The sequence below is a fragment of the Camellia sinensis genome, chromosome 7, assembly GCF_055761805.1.
Source record: "Camellia sinensis isolate YWXY chromosome 7, ASM5576180v1, whole genome shotgun sequence".
NCBI lineage: Eukaryota > Viridiplantae > Streptophyta > Magnoliopsida > Ericales > Theaceae > Camellia > Camellia sinensis.
Genome location: NC_138967.1, coordinates 96,069,333 through 96,091,404, shown reverse-complemented (window position 1 = coordinate 96,091,404; position 22,072 = coordinate 96,069,333). Strand labels below are relative to the sequence as shown.

Below are 22,072 nucleotides of genomic sequence, written 5' to 3'. Positions count from 1 at the left end.
CCTTGGCCCGAGATGGGCCGGCCCACTATCGGGTTTCGTGGGTTTCTGTCAAAATTTTGACCTGATCGAGCCGGCACACGAACTGAAAAGTTAGGCCTAGACCCAAGTCTAAGCCTAAGTCTACTCAAAATAGGGTTGCAGGTCGAGCCAAAGGCCTCTTTTCTTTTTCGCAAAAAAAAAAATGATGGATATATTATATATATAGTATTGTAGTTAAGATTAATGAGATGTTTAGTTATGTTTTATGTAATGGTATTTAATTATGTATGACTTATATTTTTTTGGTTATGACTAAAATAGTATGAAGTTGTATAATTTTCTTCTTTTATTATAATATTATTTTAGTTATTATGATTCATGAGAGTTATTTGGTCATGGCTCGTGTGGTGTTTAATTATGACTTCTTCTTTTTTATATAGTTATGACTAGATATAAGTTATGTCATTTTGTATTTTAGTTATGATTAATTTTCTTTTTAAGTTATGATATTATTTTAGTTATGGTTAATGAAATATTTGGTTATTATGTTATGTTTTGTAGTTATGACTCAAAAAGTATGATATTATGTCTTTTTTTTTTATTTAGTTTAGAAGCTACGTACATAATCTTTTTTCAAAAAAAATAAAATGAAATGAAATGAATAATTATATATATAGATGAAATGAAATGAAATATTACAATCATTAAATTAAATAGATAACATTTAATGAACAATTTTTGTTTCAAAATGAAATAAAATATTACAAAAATTTATATATTAAATAAAATAGATATAGATTATTGATGATGGTAGAAAAATTGCATCACTATAGGTCAAATGCATCCCAACTAGATTGGCACTTGCTAGCCTATCAATCATTTGCATTATACTCCACCTCAATAATCTAATAAAAACATTATAAAATGAAATAGTGAAAGAAAAAATTGTTGATAAATCATCAGAAGAAGTGGACAATTCATTCGCGTTGCCTAAGAATATATCATCCAAATCGCTTTGAATATATCAGTATAATTTTGTCTTCTTATAAACGCATGCATATGATCTCTAAATATCATAAGTGCATCAACTATTTGAAGTGAAAGTATGTTGCGGCAATCACTTGACATTCATCTACCTGTACTGAAAGCTATTTTAAAAGCAACTGTACAAATAAGAACAGTTAGTTTATCACGGACCATCTGTGAAATCATATGCCACATGGGTTCATTTTGTTTCTACCAATCCAAAATCTCAAAATCATTACAATGATCCACGGGGTGGGCTATCCAAATAACGTTGTAATTTAGAACTACTTACGCTTGTGTGTTGATATATTATTCTACATTTTATTATTGAAAAAACACTTAATCTTCTACCTCGAGATGAGACTGGTATAGTGTGTGTAGGTGTATTTGCAGATACAACTTCCTTATATTTTTCAAATAACTTTTTGCATTGTTCAAAAAAAAAAAAAATGGTCTAAAAATTCTTGTAAACTAATTTTTTTTACACCTAGCATCAATTACGATTCGTAAACCTAAAAGATGAGGCAGCCGATCAAAATATTTGTCAAATATTTCTTTCATTACAGTTATAATGGTTATATAATATTTATTACCCATATATTTTGTGAAAGCTTTCATTATTTATGCTAACATATGTAAAACAAATGGTAAAGTACGAATATATAAGAAAATAATTTTGTTGCAGTATCAAAAACTTTTGGAAAATCTTTATATAAAGTTAATTAGTGTCAATTAAGTTATATGGAAGTCAATACTTCTCCTATTAATGTTGTTGCAAAAAATAAATCTATTGTTTTTCTTTATTTACAAGTTCTCTTTAACATATTATACGTTGAATTCTACCTGCTGTCTACATCTAAAATCAATGTTTTAAATGACATACTTTATCATTGGCAAATTTTTCTATATTCTAAAATAAATCACCATTAACATGTAATTGTAAAGTTGATTTCAAATACGCTACAGTATGATTGTAATATGTTGTATTATCTAAACTAATGGTAAATATTTTATTTCGCAAAGTTCGCTCATATAATACATTTCTTATTTGTTATTACATGTGAATAACTAGTGTATGGAAGTTCTACCAATCTAAATGAAATAATTCTTTTATTTAATTTTCAATCATTGTCAATAAAATGTGCAGGGTTACATTGATATTTTAAACCATTATTTGATCATAGATCATATGTTAAACAAATTCTTCCATTCAAATTTTAAAAAATGCCAAATAATTCACTTTTAATATCCTCAAATTTGTTTAAAATTCTGTTGTCTAATAGTATTTCTTGAAAAACCTTGATATTGTGGTGCAAACCTTCGTGAGTCATTTCTAAAAAATCAAGACATTCATTAATAGTAAAAGGTTGTTCTTTTTTAATAATATAGTTATTTACAAAATTTTGCGCACGTATAGAATCATATAAAAATGTTTGCAAATTACTAATTGATGAACCCCCTAATTGCATTTGAATTTTAATTTTAGATTATTGACTTTGTAAATATTTTTTAATATGCCTTTTTAAATGACTAATACCCCATTCAGATGCAGCACTAAGTAAATGTGCATAAGATTTACATTTTGTTTTAATTATAGTTGTACTAACATGATTATTTACAAATGCTTTTTCAAAATGCTTCCAAACAGTACTAGTTGTGCCTTTAGATAATGATTGTCCTACTACTGGAAGAGGGATATTAGGTACAGTAGAAAGAGAATCAACAGATTCATATTGTGTATATACATCAATATCGACATAAACATTAAGAATATTAGGATCCATAATAATGTAAGTAAAATAGTATATATCAACTAACAATTAATTAAAATAATGAGTAAACAATAAAAAGTAATATATGTTAATACATAATTAATGTAAAAAAAAATGAGTAACTTATAATTATTAATTTAAATAATTAATGTTACCGGCTGGTGAATGCTATACAAAAATTAGCCGTCTCTGATAAAAAAAATTTCTTGCACAATTACAATTGCCTTAGGAATAAGACTTCAAAATTAATTGAGAGAGTTGAGAGTTGAGAGAGAATGAGAGTTTAAAAGAGATTTGTTTGCGAGAAATAGACAGGAAGATGGGTGGATTTATAAGACTTGGGAAGGAGGGGTTAAATTATATTTAAAAAATAAATAAATTTTGGCCATTGTGTGAATAATGGTCAAATTTTTCATCATTTGAAATTTTTCAAAATTTTGATCGTTGGATGAGGGAATCGTTAGGGATTGGGCTAGGCCGGGTTGTGTTAAGCTAGGTTGAAGGGAAATTTTTTGGGCTAGGCCACGAGCTGGACTCCAAAACACATGGCCCAAGCCTAGGATCTCGGATGAGGTTGGGCTCACCCGGGCCGCAAGCGGGCTTCGATTGGGCTGCAAGTTCATGTGCCAAATTTACACTCCTAGCGCAAGTGGGCTTTGATTGGGCCGCAGGCTCATGTGCCAAATTTACACTCCTAGCTATATGTAATAAAATACTTTCGGTAACTCTTGGTCTCCCTATTTCATATTAAAGTCTTTGTTATGTTCTTCCCTACCTATAACCTCACTATATAAACTTACCCAAATAAAGCCAAGCTTGTATTCTTTAATACTCCTCCAGAAGAGACTTGCATCCTCTCTTCTAGCCATTCTCCTCCTCCTTTCTCAAACTCCTAGGCCTAGCTCTCCACTGTATCTGGTATGGCAATGAATGGATTGCGAAACATCCAGGAATCAATATTTTTGTTTCTCAAGAGTTTGGTTTCAGCTGAAACCTCTAACTCTGAGAAAAGGTATGGATTTTTACCAAGTGATGGCAGCAGCGCAGCCGCAGGGAAGATATTTTTGATCCTTGTCCTTGTCCACCTGATGTTCTTGGTTGCCAAGCTTTCTTTGTCTGGTGGAAATAAGAAGCGGCTAGGAATTCTTTTCTCTGGTATAGTTGGTGGTCTAGCCCTTGTGCTATTCAGCTCTCTTACTGATCGGGGTAAAATCGCCAACGGTATGCTTTATTCTTGTTAACCAAATAACCTCCCTGTCCAATCCTCCCTCCTTTTCTTTTGTTTTTCTTTTCCTGAAGTATTTTGTTAACCTGATACATTGGAGAAAAATAATTATAACTAACTGAAGAGGCTGTACAAAACCTTTAGCATTTTGTTAAATTTTCGTTAATTTCATGATCTATAATTTAGAACTTGAGTTAGTCCCTACTTTCTAGGTTATCTAAGGTTCGAAACTTCCTTAGTGTGAAAATTCTTATAATGTCAACATAGTTTAGGATTTAGAGATGATAACTGTCTCAACAAAACAACCCTTGAATAAGGAACAAGGAAGCACATCAGAAGAGCCCTATATTTCCAAGTTTCCATGTTTTCTTTGGCTTAAACCTTTTTTTATTGTAAAAATTATGGAAAAAAGTCATTAAAACTTGTGATCATGGTAAAGCTCGGTCATGAAAATTAAGCCTTTGTTTGGTATAAGCTAAAATGAGATTTATTTATTTTTTTGGTTAAAATGTCATAAAAAAACAAAATAGGTTTTTTAGCCCAATAAGACAAAATGTCACATCCAAATCATAATCATTTCATTTTTTCTCTCACAAAAATCAAAAAAGTCAAAAAAACCTATCCTAAATGAGGCTTTTTAGCTACAGGCTAAAACAGCTAAAAAGCCAAGAAGCCAAAAAGCTAAAAGTCAGCCTACATTCCAAATGAACCAATTTAACCTTTACAGGATTGAACCCAGCAATTTCAGTTGTTTGTATTTTGTTTCTTGTTTCCCTTTTTTTTTTTCTTTTTTTTTTTATTTAATTTTTTAAAAAATTTTGGTTAGTAAAAAAAAAAAGTGATTTGGGCGTGGTAATCAAGTTATTTTCAGCAGAGGCATATATACGGATAGGTATGGCAAAGCTAGATGGGTCCATTTCTGCATTGGGAAATTGTAAAATTTGAGAATTGAAGTATTAAGATGCAGGGAAGGTGATAACTGAGCGAAGTCGGTTGATTAACTACAAAAACAAAGTTTCAAGTCTGACCACGAGAAGGACAAAGTAACATATATGCAAGCTGGAAAGCTTTATTAAATTCTATCCACTTCACAATTATGTTTTACAAGTCAAAACAGCCATGTCAGTTTAAGGTCTATCTAGGAAGGTCATAGCACAAAACATTCAATCCTTGAATAGACGTCAAAATTTTGGATCACTCGGATAACCAAGTATTCTAAATAAAGACTAGATATTAGGGGTGAGTAGCGGATGTATCGATCCGTCTAAATTGACTAAACCGAATCGATCCGTCGCATTTTGGACGGATAGGTAATGACAAACAGACGGTTGCGGATTGATTTTTTTCAATCCCCCAATCTGGCAGACGGATGGCGGATTTGAGGTTTCTTTGGCTACAACCGAACCGCCAAATCTCGAGCATCTCTAGTAATTTATAAGACTTTGTGTTTTCAATTTGCTTAGATATTCTATTTGTGTTTTCAATTGAAAAAAAGTTTAAATATTATGTTGAATATATTCGGTTGAAAAAAGAGCCTCCAACTTGAATATATTTTTTGAATTAAAAAAAAATAAATGTATTATTTATCTATATTTTTTTTTTTGTTTTCAATTCTAACTCCAAAAATAATGATTTTTGTTTTGAAAAATAGATATAGATGTAACAATACAGAGGCATACAATCTCTACTATTGCTCTGTTCATGGTTTTAGTGGTTTGAATTGTTTTTATATTTTAAGAATCACAAATTATAATATTTTATGTGGATGAAACATGTTGTGTTTGTAATATGTGGATGAGGCATAAATTATAATATTTTATGTGGATGAAACATGTTGTGTTTGTAATATGTGGATGAGGCATGCAGTGATTGTAATATTCTAAAATTTCAAACTTTCTTTCTTTGGATGAGGCTTGTAATACTTTTTTAAGTCATTGACTGTAATACTTTTTTTTTTTTTTAGGAAGTGCACAAGTTGAATTATATTAAAAATTTATAAAATTGTAAACCGCCAAACCAATTCGCATCCATCCGCTAATCCGCCAATCCCCTCAATCCACATCCGCCGGATTGACGAACAGATGCGGATTGATTTTCTCCAATCCGCTAATCTGATAGACGGATGGTAGATTAGAAGCTCTGTGGCCACAATCGATCCGCTCCAACCCCTACTAGATATGCTCATGAGCTACAAATTTATGAACCAAACAATTCTTGAATATTATTTTTTTTTTATTTTTTTTTTTGATCGGCAAAGAAAAATTTCATTTAACAGCATGAAATTAAAAGTACAGGAAGATGACATGCATCGAGAGAGATTCGGAAGTATAAAAATACCCCTACTACTACTACTCGCATCCATACAACCAACCCCTAAGCCTCACAATTTTTAAACAAAGAATTAAGAAGAACTTAACTAAAAAAATTAAAATACAAGAAACCCCACATATCAGCCCACCAAAACAACCAAAACAAAAACAATTCTTGAATATGATTGGCAATATGAACAATGATACCACCAAAACAACCAAAACAAAAACAATTCTTGAATATGATTGGCAATATGAACAATGATACCCACCTTCAGATGTTTATTCCAATTGTTCACCTCACACCAAAACAAAAACAATTCTTGAATATGATTGGCAATATGAACAATGATACCCACCTTCAGATGTTTATTCCAATTGTTCACCTCACACCAAATAACAAACTGAGTAATTACACACAAAGAAGGCAAAGCCTTACCTGTCATTGATTAGGAATAGGTTGACCGCCTTACCCGTCATTGAAACACAAGATGGAGACGTATCGTCCCATTTATAGGCACAAAATTGCAAAAACAATAAAGATTGGGACCCTTTTTCTCACCCCCTTTTGACCCCCTTTCTTTTTTAATTGGTCACTATTTCTTTTTCTTTCTTCTCCTCCAATCACCACCCGCCACGTGTGTGTGGGGTGGTGGGGGTTGAAATTTGAAGGAGTCTAAATCACTGTTGATTGCAACAATTATTTCTTATGTGATGGTTACGAAGTTGGTGGCTTAGTCAAGTAAATAGTGCATAAACAAAATTATTATATAGAAATTGTATATGTGATTGTAATATTTTTAAAATTATAAGTCACGTTATTATTATGAAAACTCTATTTAATTCGTATAGGACAACAGAATTAATGTAATGATTAGGGTGTGGCTTGTGTCCAGTCTGTAATCAGACTAGACCGTACTGTTGGGTCCAGTGAGTCTATCCCGAAGCTCACATCGATAATACGAACCGTTAATATGTAGATCTCGTTGAATATTTCATCCGCTAAAAAAAATCACTTTGATTGGATATTAATAATCACTTGATCAGATCACATTTCTGTCAACGTTCAATATGACTTTGAAAAAAAATTGTTAATGGAAATGTGATACGATCAAATAGTAATATATATACAATCAACATGAGTTTTTTTATAGGGATGAAATACTCGATGAACCTTACATATTGAACGGTTTAAATTATCGATCTAGGTTTCGTGATTGGTCCACGAAAGTCTAACAGCATAGCCTAGTCTGAAACTTGTAGACCAGCCTTACCCTTAGTAATATTAATCAAATCATGATAATTGGCTATGTGCTCCGGATTATATTGGGAATCTAAAACATAGTACAATTTTGAGATTTGACCATTTCATAGTTGGCAAGGCAGGTGAAACTACCCAAGATTGTGAGTTTGTCCGGCTATTTTATTCCATTAAATTGAATTATTTAGAGGATTGTGATTAGTCACACACCTAGGGTTTTGAGTATTTTATATCCAACTAAAATTGTGTTCACATTGCTTTCATTCTTTCCCATGGACCACTCTGCATCTTTTATTTATTTTTTATTTACCGGCTCTTTGTCCTATTAATCCTCCACCAACTATTAAAATAATATGCGAGTTTGTATCCTCAGACATGGATGAACCTTTGAGGCTAAGAAATAAGCGAACAAATTAAGAAGACCACGCACAGACCTATATATATTATTCAACCACATTACAAATTATATGTTATGATACAACATGAAAATCATACTAACTAGATTATTTTTTGCGGCCATTGTCCCCTTGGTATTCATACTAGCCAGCCACAGAATTGTTACTAACTATTTTTTGTGTGGTTCAGAAACAGACAGAGTGGGAAATGCAAGAGAACAGATATATCTCATATTTGAGAATTTGGTTTGGTCTGATGACTGTGAGAAGACATATGGATTCTTACCATGCAGCACCACAGCTCTCGGAAATACATTCCTTATTCTTGCCTATGGTTACTTAATGTTCTGGGCAGCTAAACTATTGTCTGAAGGCTGTGAGATTCTGTTAGAAATTCTTGGCCCTGGTATTATTGGCGGCCTTGTCTTGCCTATCCTCTCCTCGCTTCCTGATGCTATTATCATCCTTGGTATGCTTCACCTCTCTCTCTCTCTCTCACTCTCGCCATTTTCTTTTCAATTTTCAATTATTTAGTGAAAATTGATATCAGTACAGTGGCAGCCATGGAACAGCAATTACTGTCAGCATTTTATTTACTTTGTTAAATTTGCTTCCAAAAAGCGGCAAGAATGAAAATAAGTTCCTTTTACTTCTACAACTACTAGTGCTTTGATTTTGTTCTTTCCATCGTTTTTACCATAAATATCCGCTCCCAAGTAAAAATCGTCAAGAAGAAGCATTGTTCACATATATTAGATAAAAAAAATCAAGGTTATGAAAGAGGTTCAGTGCGTTTCTAGCTATTTTTCTAAATTATTGGTTAATGTGGTCATTGGTTTCTGCAGCATCCGGGTTATCAGGAAGCAAGGAAACTGCTCAAGATCAGGTTTCAGTTGGGATGGGGTTGCTAGCTGGATCAATCGTAATGCTTCTAACATTACTATGGGGTTCTTGTATTGTAGTTGGCAAGTGCGATCTGGAGGATACAGTTGCAAAAGATGGAGAAGATACCAAAGGGTTTAGCTTAACTGGTATATAGCTCCGTTTCACTTATTAAGTAACTATAAGCTATATTGAAGAGCATCCATAACTTTTAGAATTACAATATTTCATGTACAATTATGCTCTCTTGGGACACTGGCATTGGCATTTAGTTGATCTTTCTATCATTCCTTATGTCTAAGTGAGTTTCTTCTTTCTATTACGGAGTCATTAGAGTGTAATGCAAGCATCATTACACATGCTCTTAAGTCAAACTTCGATTTTTACACTATACAAAACTTATACAAGTTCAATCTTTAAATTGATAGGTAAATTATCTGATCTAAACTTGAGTTATTCTCCTTAAACAAATAATAGCAAATCCACGCATTTCAAATCCATCCATCTAAACAGACCCTTAATGTTTTCTTGGTTGTACCTATATTTGTAGTAAATTGTTGTCATGGCTAGGTATTCTAGCAAAGGAGGAGGGCTTCAACTTAAGGACATATGACTTCATTCCAGTAACAAGAAAATGTTAAAAAGTAACATATATAAGTTACAGACAGTGACTACAGCTACATCAGATTTAATCTGTTTTGTCATCTATGATGTATTGAACAACATAATAAGACTACACTTCTGTTAATTTTGCAGCGTCTGGTGTCAGTACTGATATCTGGACAAGCTACGCTGCAAGGATAATGGTTGTGTCTGTTATACCCTTTGTAGTAGTCCAACTACCAAAGGTCTTCAACAAAACTTCTGAAAGTCAATTACCCGTCTTGACTGCGCTTGTTCTCTCAATTTGTTTTCTAATTTCATATTGTCTCTATCAGGTAATCGATCTACTTGACTTTCAATTTCATTTTCAAAGCTCATATATGTCTTTCCTTTAGTAATTAAGGCTCATTGCCACTTAGCAAGTGGAGTATGTAATATCATTCCTCGAGTATTGTTGCAGGTCTTTCAACCTAAAGTTCAAAAGCGAAGACTTGCTTTCGCCAAGTATAAACATGTAATGTCTGTGATTCTAACTGATTTTAAGACGCGTACATTGGGAAGAATCCTCACAATTGATGGTAGACCAGACACAGAAGTTTTAGAAAAGTTTGTCACCTAATCCTTTCTCACTCATCTGAATTATTTTATTGATAACTCTGTTAGACTAATTATCCACATGAAACATAAATTCCTAATCCAAATGCCAGGAAATAGAGCATTGAACAAAATAAATTTTTTTATCCGGCCATTGCACAAAATTATTTAATACTGGAACTAATAGTTTATTACAAAAAAGCATGAAATTAAATGAATTGAATTTACTTCTAAATCAAGTATTATTTTTAATGGTCCCCTTGATGTGTGTAATGACAGGTTATTTAAAGTACTTGATGTGAATAATGATGGAAACCTCTCAGCAGAAGAGCTAAGAACACTAATATTGGGAATCCGATTTGATGACACAGATTTGGATAGTTATGATATCGATGAAGCAGTAGCATCCATTCTAAAAGAATTTGATAAAACCGATGACTCTCTCATTGATAAGGAAGAGTTTGTCAATGGAATCTCAGACTGGATTTATAAGGCTAAGCGTTCTGCCAAGCACAAAAGTGATGAATGTCCCGATTCACCGCAATTGAGGTTTCTATCTGAGTTTTATCAGGTATGGTGTTTTATGTTATGCCTCATTAGGTGATTATAACAGTTAGCACTGAAATATGTTATATTTCTGAAAAATGATATTTGTCATACACATATATCCAGCAAACAAGAAAAGAACATGACTTACTGGGGGATGAAAGCAACAGTGACGATGAGAGAAGCATGAAAGATCCCAAGTGGAATGCCTTCAAAGCAGTAGTGATGCTGCTTCTGGGAACTACTGTGGTCTGTGTATTTGCTAATCCACTGGTGGATGCTGTCAACAACTTCTCTACCGCCACAAAAGTTCCAAAATTCTTTGTCTCTTTTGTGGTTCTGCCTTTTGCTAGCTGTAGTGAGGCTGTTTCGGCTCTAATTTTTGTCAGACATAAGAGACAGAAGACTGCATCTTTAACATTTTCTCAGGTTTGATTCTCTCCCTTTATTTTTGTTAGTTAATTTTAGACCACTAAAAGAAAACATTGAAAGGAAAAATATGAGTCATTAAAAGAAAACATGCTTTGTTAGTTTCTTTAACAACAACTGTATTTCCTTAAATATGTCCTCATAATCTGTTGAGTCATAAGCGTGAGCATTGTAATTCCCGTTCTTCCTAGAAAGTAAATTTAGTGAATGCAATACTAATTGTGTAGGGAAAAGATACTAATGAATGACAAATAGTTCTCTCAAGATTAGCAAATGAATCGGGATGATGTGGATGAATACGGTCAAGCTCTCTACTTGCACAACTGAGGTTAGTAGTCGTTTTGTCAACCGGAGAGCACTTTGATGCTAAAGTGAACAACACTCTAAGGAACACGAGAACTCGAGAATGCTCTAATGCTGATAGCTAATAATAAGTCATAACTCAACCTTGAGGGTGTAGCCTTTGTATAAGAGTGTCATGCAGACTCTATAGGTTTTCTAATATTCTTAGGAATACACTTTCCTAACAAGTATCCCCTATCTTGGATTCCTTCCTAGTTTTTTTATGAGCAGCAAGCAAAAACAAATTTGATTAAAACACAAAAATTACAAAAGCTTGGAAAGAAATTGCATCATTGTCCAGGCTATGCATCCCAACTAGGTAGGCACACATAGTAGAACTAATCATGTGCATTTCCAAAGCCCCAAGAAGTGTTAGAAAGATTCCAACTCAAAACCCCTTAAACCTCAGAGGCAATACAACCTTACACTCTCCTACCCAAACAAAATCTAATTTGCACCAGGTTATACATAAAATCAGTGACTGAAAAATGAAATCCCTGGATGTGGATTTTAACCAAATTGCAAGCCTAGCAATGATAACTTCAAGTAGTTCTTCCATGTTTGGTTGGATCTCTTGGAAGAGACAATCATTCCAGTGCTTCCAAATGGACCAGAGAGCCACCAACGGGATAGCATTCCAAATTCTTTTTTCAGCTTTCATGAACTTGTTCCCAGCCCACCACTGTAGTAACCCGTCAACAGTTTGAGGCACCACCCAATGAGCTCCCTACCATTGCAGGAGACCAGTCCAAACTCTCCAGATCATAGGACACCAGATAAGCGCATGCTCAACTGTTTCTTGTTCAGCTTTGCAGAAAATACATACTGTGACAGCACTATCATCTAGCACTCCAATTCTGGGCAAGAACACTGATGTTTTTACCTTATGCTTCCATGCAAGCCATTCAAAAAATTGAACTTTAGGTGGGAGGTACTTGATCCACACCAATCTGCTAGAACTCTTAACTTCACCATGCTCTAAATCAGTGTGATTGTATAGGGTTGAGACAAAGGATTGACCTGATTTGGTTACTAACCAGACTACTCTATCTTTTTCAAGCAGATTCAAAATAGGACCAGGTCTGATAGAAAGATTAAGAGTGAGGAGCTCTTCTTGTTCCCATTGAAATAAAGCCATTCTAAAACTGATCACCCAATTTTCAGAGTTGCCTCTTTTGTCAGCATAATCCCTGAGAGACCCATCCTTATCATTTGACAACCTGAACAATCTAGGGAATAATTCTTTGAGGCTAACTCCACCATTCCAGCAATCATGCTAGAAGCACACTCTATAACCATTACCCACTCTAATCTGAATGTTATTTACATAAAATTGCAGTAGGCTGACCTTTTGATTTGCTGCCACCAATATATCTCCCCAAATCTTAGAGAATCTGACTCCTGTTTGAAAATCTGGACGCCAATTTCCACCTTGAACTTTGTATTTGCAACATATCACCTTCTTCCGCAGAGCTTGTTCCTCATTGGCATACCTCCACCACCTCTTCATTAATAAACAAACATTCATGTCTTTCATTCTTCTAACACGCAATCCCCCTTGCTTAATACTTTTTGTTACCTCATCCCATTTCACTAAATGAACTTTCCTCTTTAGTTCAACTCCACCCCATAAGAATGAGGCCTATAATTTTTCAATTTCTTTTGCTATCCCTTCTGGTATCTTGAACAGATAGAGGTAGTACACCGGTAGACTAGATAACACTGCTTTAATTAGTGTTAACCTTCCTACAAATGAGAGAAATCTCCTCTTCCAACCAGCAAGCCTGAGCTTTATCTTCTCCATGACAGGTTTCCAACCTAGTTGGATTGGTTTCAACCTCACAAGGCAAAATTTCCTTACCCGACTAGGTTGGTTCATTCTCATATTAGAATTATGTAACTTTTGTATCATATGTTGATCAAGGTTTGAACTCTACCCTTATCTTGGCAACTTTACATCACACCACATGGCACCTCCATTAGAGGTCTTGCCACATAAGCCAACCTAGGACCCCCTTGGGCTTATTTAGAAGTATGTCCCTTATAATATTTTTATTTTTATTTTTTATTTTTTGTAACCAAATATGTTACCAAAAATCTGGTTTGGGTCAAATCGACAAAGAAGATTCGACAAAATAACCAAAATTTCATACACAACAACAGATCAAACAATTGTGGTTTGTGTTCTATGCCTTGATAGTTTCAAGGACTTCTTTGGAGGTTGTAATGTGAAGAAACAAGTGTGAATAAATTAAAATTCAAATGAAGAACAAGTAAACTTGCCACTTAACTGCAAGAATTAAATTACAAGTTCAATGTGCATAACAATTGACAGGGGAAAACTGGGCCACAGAGGCTGAATTACAAACAAAATACTCCTAAGTACAAAAACTACAGCTACCTACGTTAAGTTACTCCTAATTTCACATGGGTTGTGAATTTTTGTTGAAGCCCCTCTTTACTTCGAATTTCAAGCCTTTATGCTGCTGGTCCTGCTACTTCTCTGTTGCCACGTGTTTCTATCATGGAGTAAGTTGCTTTCACTTCTTGCACAACTGCCCATGATCTCCATAACCGCTTGTAATTGCCTCTTTACTGCAGACTTCTCTTTCTCTTGCAAACAAACCACGTGCCCTGCATCACTTATATGCCTAACTTCATGGATTGACTCCTGGGCCATGTTTGGCCACATTCTATTGCACTATCAAATCAATCGACAGAGAAAACTACTTCTGCCACCTCTGCTTCTTTAATTGTTTCACTTCTGGCACCTATTCTACATTCTGGGACCCACATCCGACTATAAACTCATGGTTTTCACCCCTAGCATCGACTAGATCAGCTCTCTATCTTTTGTTATGCTTATCCTCCAGAAAAAAATAAATTCCAATGTTGACAATGCCCCCCTCATTCAAGACAAAATGATGTTTTTGTCTTGAACGAATATCATAAAAAAAAACTTTAAGTCTTGACACTTATTTACTTGGACACAGTAATAATGAATATAGGCCCATAACCACAAACCCACATATCAAGGCCCAAATTCCGCGATAAAACCCAGATCCTAGTAAAATGAACCCTAGAGGACGATTTAAATAGACCCAACTGTTAGTAATAGGCCCAATCTATAATTAAATAGGCCCAACTACTAGTAATAGGCCCAGGAGGGTCCACCATAAGCTACTTGAATGCCAGAAGTCAAACCATCACTCCTCTCATTCCCTCTACCTTGCTCTACTCTTCGACTCTTCAGCCTTTCTACTTTGAAACCCTCTATTCACACTATTTCCATGGCGCCCAAACGAGCTCAAGCTAAAGAGGAAAAACAAACTGAACCTTTGCATGTGTAACGTTTCCCAACTGAGTGCCAGCAGTTACTCCTTCAACACATCTTCAATAGCTGTATTATTCCATGCAGCAATAGCTCTGTAGAGGGGGAATTTGGTCCTACTTTCATTGTAACAATTCCTGACAAACTTACTCATTATTACCCTATTGCAGACACTGAAGTGATGCTTTTCCATAAGGCAAAGCTGGCTTCGTACCATTGGGACTCAAGTCCTAACCCTCTGTGCTCATGGCAAAAACCTAACCCTAACTGGAGGCTATGGGTCCAGCGGATGATGGTGTACGACATTGATCTCTAGAGGGCTTTAGGTATTTACGATGCCATCCGACTATCAACCTTTGCCCTAGATATGGACAAATGGGCCATCAGTGCTGCTGCCTGCTTTTAGTTTTTGCCATGTAACGCCTTCATCCGAGGTGTGGTATGATTGCTCCCACCATTCTTGATGTCGTTCACTTAACTAGCCTTCTTACTTCTGATCAACATATCAGTGCACTTTTAACTCCCAAGACACCTATTAAACTCGATACTGACCATAGCTATGGAAAATTCCAAGTAAAATATCAACAGGTTGGTTTTGAACCCATAGATGAAGAGAGAACAACCTTTTACTTATTATGGCTCTCTCAACACTTTTTATGTGTTCCTGGCTTTAAAATTACCAAAGAATACCTAACCCTTGCCACTTGTATCCAAGAAGGCACAGAACTGGCCCTTGTTCCTTTTCTTCTAGACACCTTGTATAGAGGTCTTTTTTCTTTGGTTGATAAGGAAATTGATCATAATTGTGGTGGCCCTTTCTGGCTTTTCCAAGCCTGACTTTATGCCTATTTTCCTGAAATGAGGCCTACCACCAAGATTCCATATCTCTCTCCACGTGAAAGTTATGCAGAATTTTTTCTTTCCTTCAAACCCGCTACCTCTAATTCTTTCACCATGGTGTTTACCACTCTCTTCGAACTACCTATCGACAGGGATCCCTAGCTTTTTATTCCCTTCCAACACTTTCATTTTACCTCATCCAGGCTCACCTATATTAACGTTGAGCCCCATACCTTGGATGACAACTGGAGACAGAAACAAAAAAGCTTTTGGGCTCAAATCCTTACTCCTAGATACATTCTGGTGGAAGGGTCTATCTCCACTAGTAGACTCTCAAACTGCAGCTTTGAGAGCTACAACCCTTGCCAATAGGCCAGTCAAATAGGTTTGTATCAGGCTGTTCCTTGCCCTTACTTCCATCCCACAATTCATGAATAAGTTGGGGCTATACTTCAATTGAAAGATCATTTAGATGTGGAGACTCTCTTAGCTAAGAATCAGAAGTTATTTGATCAATTTAGTTTTTACTACTGCAACACCACACCTTATCTTACCACAAGATTCAAAAAATTGTGGCTTCTTATTAATGCACTGATCTTTGACAAAGAACTTCAAGTCTGTCTCTGGAATGTGCACCCTGACAACAGGAAAGGAATAGAAATGAGCATTGGTAAACACTTGTACCCCATTTTTCCTTATACCTGTTATTAAAATTGCTTTCCTTGGGTGTGTGATGGTACTGATTTTCCATATTTCCTTCATGCAACCAAGTCTCCTATCAAGGCCACTCCTTTGGCTATAGAGATGCATGCCCAGGCTGTTCTAGACCCTAAAAATAAAGGCAAGGCTCTAATGAACCCACCAAAAAAGCTCAAAGGCAATCCTTTGAATGCAACTAGCTGTGAAGGGCTCACACCTTACAATCAAGGTGTTGAAATTGAACGAAGAACTAAGAAAAGATAGGAAGAAATTCAAGAGATTTTTTCTTCTCAATCTCAATTGGAGAGTGGTGTAATTCTTAAGAGGAGGTCAAAAAGAAAACAAGAACAACCAGCTCCATCTCAAACCACAACACCTGCTGCACTAATATCTTCTCCTTCAAGCAGTTCTTCTTTCCCACTTATAATGATATAGATTTCACTCAAACCTTGCTAAATCACCATACATCATGTTTCATGTACTGACATTCTATTCATTTTTCTTCTTTTCAGACATACAAGAAGAGAAAACGTTTCTCTCCAATTGTATCTTCCTCTCATGAAGAGTTGCCTGAAAACCCTAAAAACCAAACCATTTTGCCTCCTTTTTTGCCAGAGAATTAGACCAACCTGCCCTCTCCTCAAACAAACTTAGAGTATCAAAACCCTCACTCTAATCAGGAAGAACAAACTGACCTAGAGAGATCAGGCTTAACAAACTTGGCCCCTGAATTGGCTCAGCTTTTGACTAATATTTCTCAAGGGATAGCCTTAAGGGATTTAATGGCCTTCCCTCTTAGAGGGGTATGCCATGGAACCAATGAAGTTATCAATTTTCCTGGTGTGGCCTCTTCCTCAGAAGAATCAGAAGCCCCTGGGCATGCCAAAGAAACACCAGTTGACTTAACTGAGAGCCATACACCCCCTGTCGATAGAAGTTTACCTGTCCATGTGCAAAATGACGTCGTCCATCAATATGACCACTTTCCACTCTATAATCAAGAGAATGAGGTTGACAGAGCCGACACTGAGGTCCTGGAAAATGAGTCATCTTCAAGTGATATGAGGACTCCTCATGCAGAAATTTCACAACCTTTCAGGACACCTACTCAGTTTCCCTCTGCCTCTATACATCCATCGATGGAGGGGGTACATTTATTCCATCCACCTCCAGCAGTAGATGTCCCATTATCAGTCCAAATTGAAATTCCCATGGGTCAACGTACCTCAATTTTTCCCAAAACCAATCACCATGGACATAGGGGTTCAAACGTCCTGCAATTTCTAGCCCTGCTAGAGAATCTATCACCAGTGCCCTTGCCACAACCATTTCTGAAGTTCAAGTACTTCCTTCATAGGTAACATTCTCTATACAAGTGTTTACTTTATTCTTTATCTCCTTTGCCTTATCATACTTTTGCTTAGTCTGGCAGACTGGCATATCCACTCACAACCAAGTCATTACTGACATGGGGTACAAACCACACCATCTCAGAAGTATCAGCCACCTTTATCTTGCCCAACACTGGAACTTATACCATGCCTTCGATAGAGGTAACGCAATCTCAAGTTTTTCACAACTGAGACCAATTACTGACCTAAACTTTCTATTGCAACAGCCCATAGCTGCTCCTTTCCAAGATTTACTTTTGGGTATCTTTGTTGTTTAACAAACTGTTGCCAACTTGACTGTTGAGGAAAGATTGAAGCAACTGTCTAATGAGGAGCAAGAATTGATAGACAAATTCTTCAAAATACTCGGCCAACCCTTGGATGATTTGGCTTTTTTGCAAACCACCACTTTAACTAACTGTTTGGAAGCCATTGTACCTCTGATGCCTCAACTCTTCGACCCAGATCAAGTGCAAGCTTTCCAAACCTTCCTCTCAGAATTTCCATAACAACTAATGGCTATTAACCAATTCCATGCTGAGCCAAAAACCATTGAAACCCAAGTGGATCAAGTGAGAAAAGCAGTTGATGCTCTGAATGAGGCCTCTACCAAATCACAGGCCATCATTACTCAACTTGCCATCCTCTCAGCAGAAGAGGCTCAACTGGAGGCATAACCGGCACATGTGAGAGCTCAGAAAGTTGCTTCTAAACAAGAACAAGCCAACCTTTCTCAACAAATTCCAAACCTTCTTGCTCAAGCAAAAGGTGGCCCACATGCCATCAAACAAGCTCAAGCCAGACTTAGGCAAAATAAAATTAGGCACCAAACTGCCCTTCAATCCTGGAGTAGGCTTTCAATGTACTTTCAAAAGGATTGGACTGAATGTAATTGTCTTGATTGTACTTTTGACACAATCTTTAATGAAAGATCTATCATATTTACTCTAACTTTTCTTGGTTTGTCACATATGTTCATTTTCATGCTTTTATGACTTATTCATGCATTTACACATAGTTGGATAATATTTCTTCAGGTACTTGCCATTAATGACCCTTCTATGTGGCTCACCTTCTAAAGAGGCAAAATGATAAGTTGCCCCTCTAAGAAGCTTGTGTATTTTGAACGGACCTTTCCAATTTGGGGACCATTTGCCATGTTCTGGGCTTTTTAAGCCAATTGGTAAAATGGTTTTCCATACCAACTCTCCCTCATAAAACACTTGACTTTTCACTTTCTTGTTACAACTTCTCTAAACTTTTTTTCCCTTAAGATGTCAAGTGATTAAAGGCCATAATCCTTTTTTCATCTAAGTCTTGCAATTCAATCAGCATAGCTTCAATATATTCATCCATAGGGATATCTAAATGTCTAGCCCATCGACCAGATCTAATTGTCACTGCCAAGGCCAACACAGCATCATGCCCATATACTAACTCATATGGGGTTGTACCTAGGCTATCTCTCTTGGAATTTCTATAAGCCCACAACAATTCTGACAAAAGATTACGCCAATCCCTAGGATTATTCTCAATCATCCTTGCTAAAGTGTTCTTGAAAATCTTGTTTGTTGCCTCAGCTTGCCCATTTGCTTGGGCATAATAGGATGAGGAATTCAATATCTAAATGCCATATTCTATGGCAAACCCTTTAATCTCATTCCCATTGAACACTATGCCTTGATCTACAGTAATGGATTGGGGTAAACCAAACCCATGGATCACATTCTTTTTTAAGAACTCAATGACTTGAGTCCGTGTCATCACTTTTAAAGGTATTGCTTCTACCTATTTGATAAAGTAATCAGTAGCCACCGATGGGTAAGAATGTGCTTTTGAAGAAGCTGGAAAAATTTGCCCAATTAAATCTATTGCCCATCCTCTAAAAAGCCAAGGTTTCACAATGGAATAAAAGGTTTGTAGTTGGTACCCTTTGAATATTGCCATGTTTCTGGCAACTTTGACATCCTTTTGCATAGATTATGCAATCTTTTCTGACAGATGGCCAAAAATAACCATATCTGTTAATCAACTATCTCATCTTATCACCAGCCTGATGGGCTCCATAAATTCCCTCATGTGCTTCAGCCATAACTTTCATTTGGTCTAGCTTACCAATACAAAGCAAAGTCAAAGTCAAACCATCATGAGCCTTCCTAAATAAATCATCCCCCATGATAACATAATTTAGGGCTTGATATCATATTTGCCTATCACTCCCTTCACTAGGATTCGACAGGTACTTTATTAAAGGAAACCTCTAATCTTCCTTTGTCATATCCAAAGTGAAAATAGGCAAGAAATTTCTACACCTATTCCTAAGTGTTCAAAAGTTTTTTCTTTTAATTCGAACCACCCTTTCTTGAGCTCCCTTAGGAATTTTTAAACTAGAAGCTGCTTGAGCCATCTCATTGGCCTCTTTATTTTCCGACCTATATCTATGTGTGAATGTGACATGGTCAAAGAAACTGATTAATCGTTTAACCCCAGTTAGATACTCCTTTGGAGCACCACTTACACACTTGAACTCACCCAAGACTTGTTTAATGACCAACTGTGAATCCCCAAAAACCTGTGGCTAATGTTGCGAGTAAAGTTGATGCATTGCCGAGTAACTAGTATCAAAACATTAGTGTTCGTTTCATATATAATGTGATTTTGCCGAAAAGTTGGTCAGCTACACTTGGGACGGTGATTGTGCCGATCTTTTGGTCGACGATTTTTCTTAGCTTCGCGGTGCGTCGGCATCCCTTCGGAGTTGGATTTGCTAAGAACTTGGTTGGCAATGGTTGCCAATTTATCGAAGGTTAGTGTGTGTCGGCATCCCTTCGGAGTTGAATTTGCTAAGAACTTGGTTGGCAATGGTTGCCAATTTATTGAAGTTGAGTTTCTTATCCAACGTATATTTGCTCCATTGCTTGTGAATAAGATTTGTTATTCGGAAGGAATAAAATTGACTTGGGCCAAAATTGCCGAGTAGGCTGATAAAAAATTTGAAACGGATTCCGTGCCCCTGTTCGGTGCCGTGGCGATATTGAAATGGAGCCGAGACAAAGTAGGGTGCTTGGTGATATGTGAAGTGAGAGCCATTACGCTCAAGTCTTTGAATAAAATTTAAATTTTTTTTTTTTTTGGAGTTGAATTTGAAAATTTTGTCCGTACGGATGGGCCCAAAATGCATAAAATAGCTAGAAACGAATATCGGATCATTAGAATCAGACCCTAGAGACCGTAAGTGCAGCCAAAAAATAGATCAAACGGCTCAAATTGGCGAAGAATTGAGCTCCACGAAGCGCTGGATAAGTTCTCAGCTTGGCTTGGTGGCTTTGGCAAAAAAAATATTAAATATAAGAAGACAATGCCAATAAGACTTGAACCCTTGCCTTTGGAAGAAAGAAAGAGTATTGAACCAATGTGCCAAGACAAAGCCGTATGCTTGTATTTGACAAAGTTTATATTTGAATGTGATTGTTCAGCTATTATAGGATGTAGCTTAGCCACGATGCACCGAATAATTTCTTTTGTTTTCCATGCAAACTCTGGTCGTTTTCTCCGATAAAATGGGTGAATTTCTGGGCAAACTTTGGCTGGCCTGTACGGCTTTGTTTGAGCTCCGATTTTGACGCGGTTTGTTGCGTTGTACTCGTCTCAATAAGTACTTCTCATTGGTATGGTCAAAACTTGATTTCGATAATGTTGAAAATTTTGGTTTGCTAAAATTTTGGTATGTTCCGCAATGACTAGCGAACTTCGATTACTTCTTGGTTGCACGGGTTGGTGGGTTTGGACTCTTTGAGTTGGCACGAATCCTCTGGTATATTCAGAAGTTGACTTCGGTGAGCTGAGATGCTAGTTCTATGCTGAGATAGTATCGCCGAGCAATATTGTTGTACTTTCGAGAAATTATGAGATTTTTGCCGAAGAGGTAGATAAATTAACAATTGTAGTTGTTGTTCTGAGAATGTCCAATGATGTGACGTGTTGATGTATGCGTGGCCAAGTAGTCTTGCCGAGTAAGCAATGTTAGCCGAATAAGTTGCCAAAGCCGAATAATGTTGCCGAAGCCAAGATAATATGCAGTTGATAATAGGCCGAATGATATGCCGAATTGTAGAGGATTGGTATGATATTATGCCAAATACTATATAATTCAAAGTTGACAAGAAATACCGATGCCAAATAATATTTCCGAAGCCAAGTTGATAATATGACACGCCAAATTGTAGAGGATAGCAATGTGGTATGATATTTTGCCGAATAGTGTATAATTCAAAGTTGATAAGCAATGCCGAAGCAAAATAATATTTCCGAAGCCAAGTTGATAATATGACACGCCGAATTGCAGAGGATAGAAATGTGGTATGATATTTTGCCAAATAGTGTATAATTCAAAGTTGATAAGCAATGCCAAAGTCGAATAATATTCCGAAGCCCAGTTGATAATATGA

General features: G+C 36.1%; 1 protein-coding gene across 1 annotated transcript in view; it reads left to right on the top strand.

The window, feature by feature from the left end:
- Positions 1-7,766: 7,766 nt before the first annotated feature.
- The window catches only part of LOC114270538 (sodium/calcium exchanger NCL), a 34,051-nt gene continuing 19,745 nt past the window's right edge, over positions 7,767-22,072 (top strand). The window contains exons 1-6 of the mRNA XM_028212074.2: positions 7,767-8,436; positions 8,813-8,998; positions 9,606-9,787; positions 9,913-10,058; positions 10,326-10,617; positions 10,719-11,021. Of these exons, the coding sequence (XP_028067875.2) occupies positions 8,055-8,436; positions 8,813-8,998; positions 9,606-9,787; positions 9,913-10,058; positions 10,326-10,617; positions 10,719-11,021 (1,491 nt within the window). The 5' untranslated portion in view covers positions 7,767-8,054. The remainder of the gene's footprint in view (positions 8,437-8,812; positions 8,999-9,605; positions 9,788-9,912; positions 10,059-10,325; positions 10,618-10,718; positions 11,022-22,072) is intronic.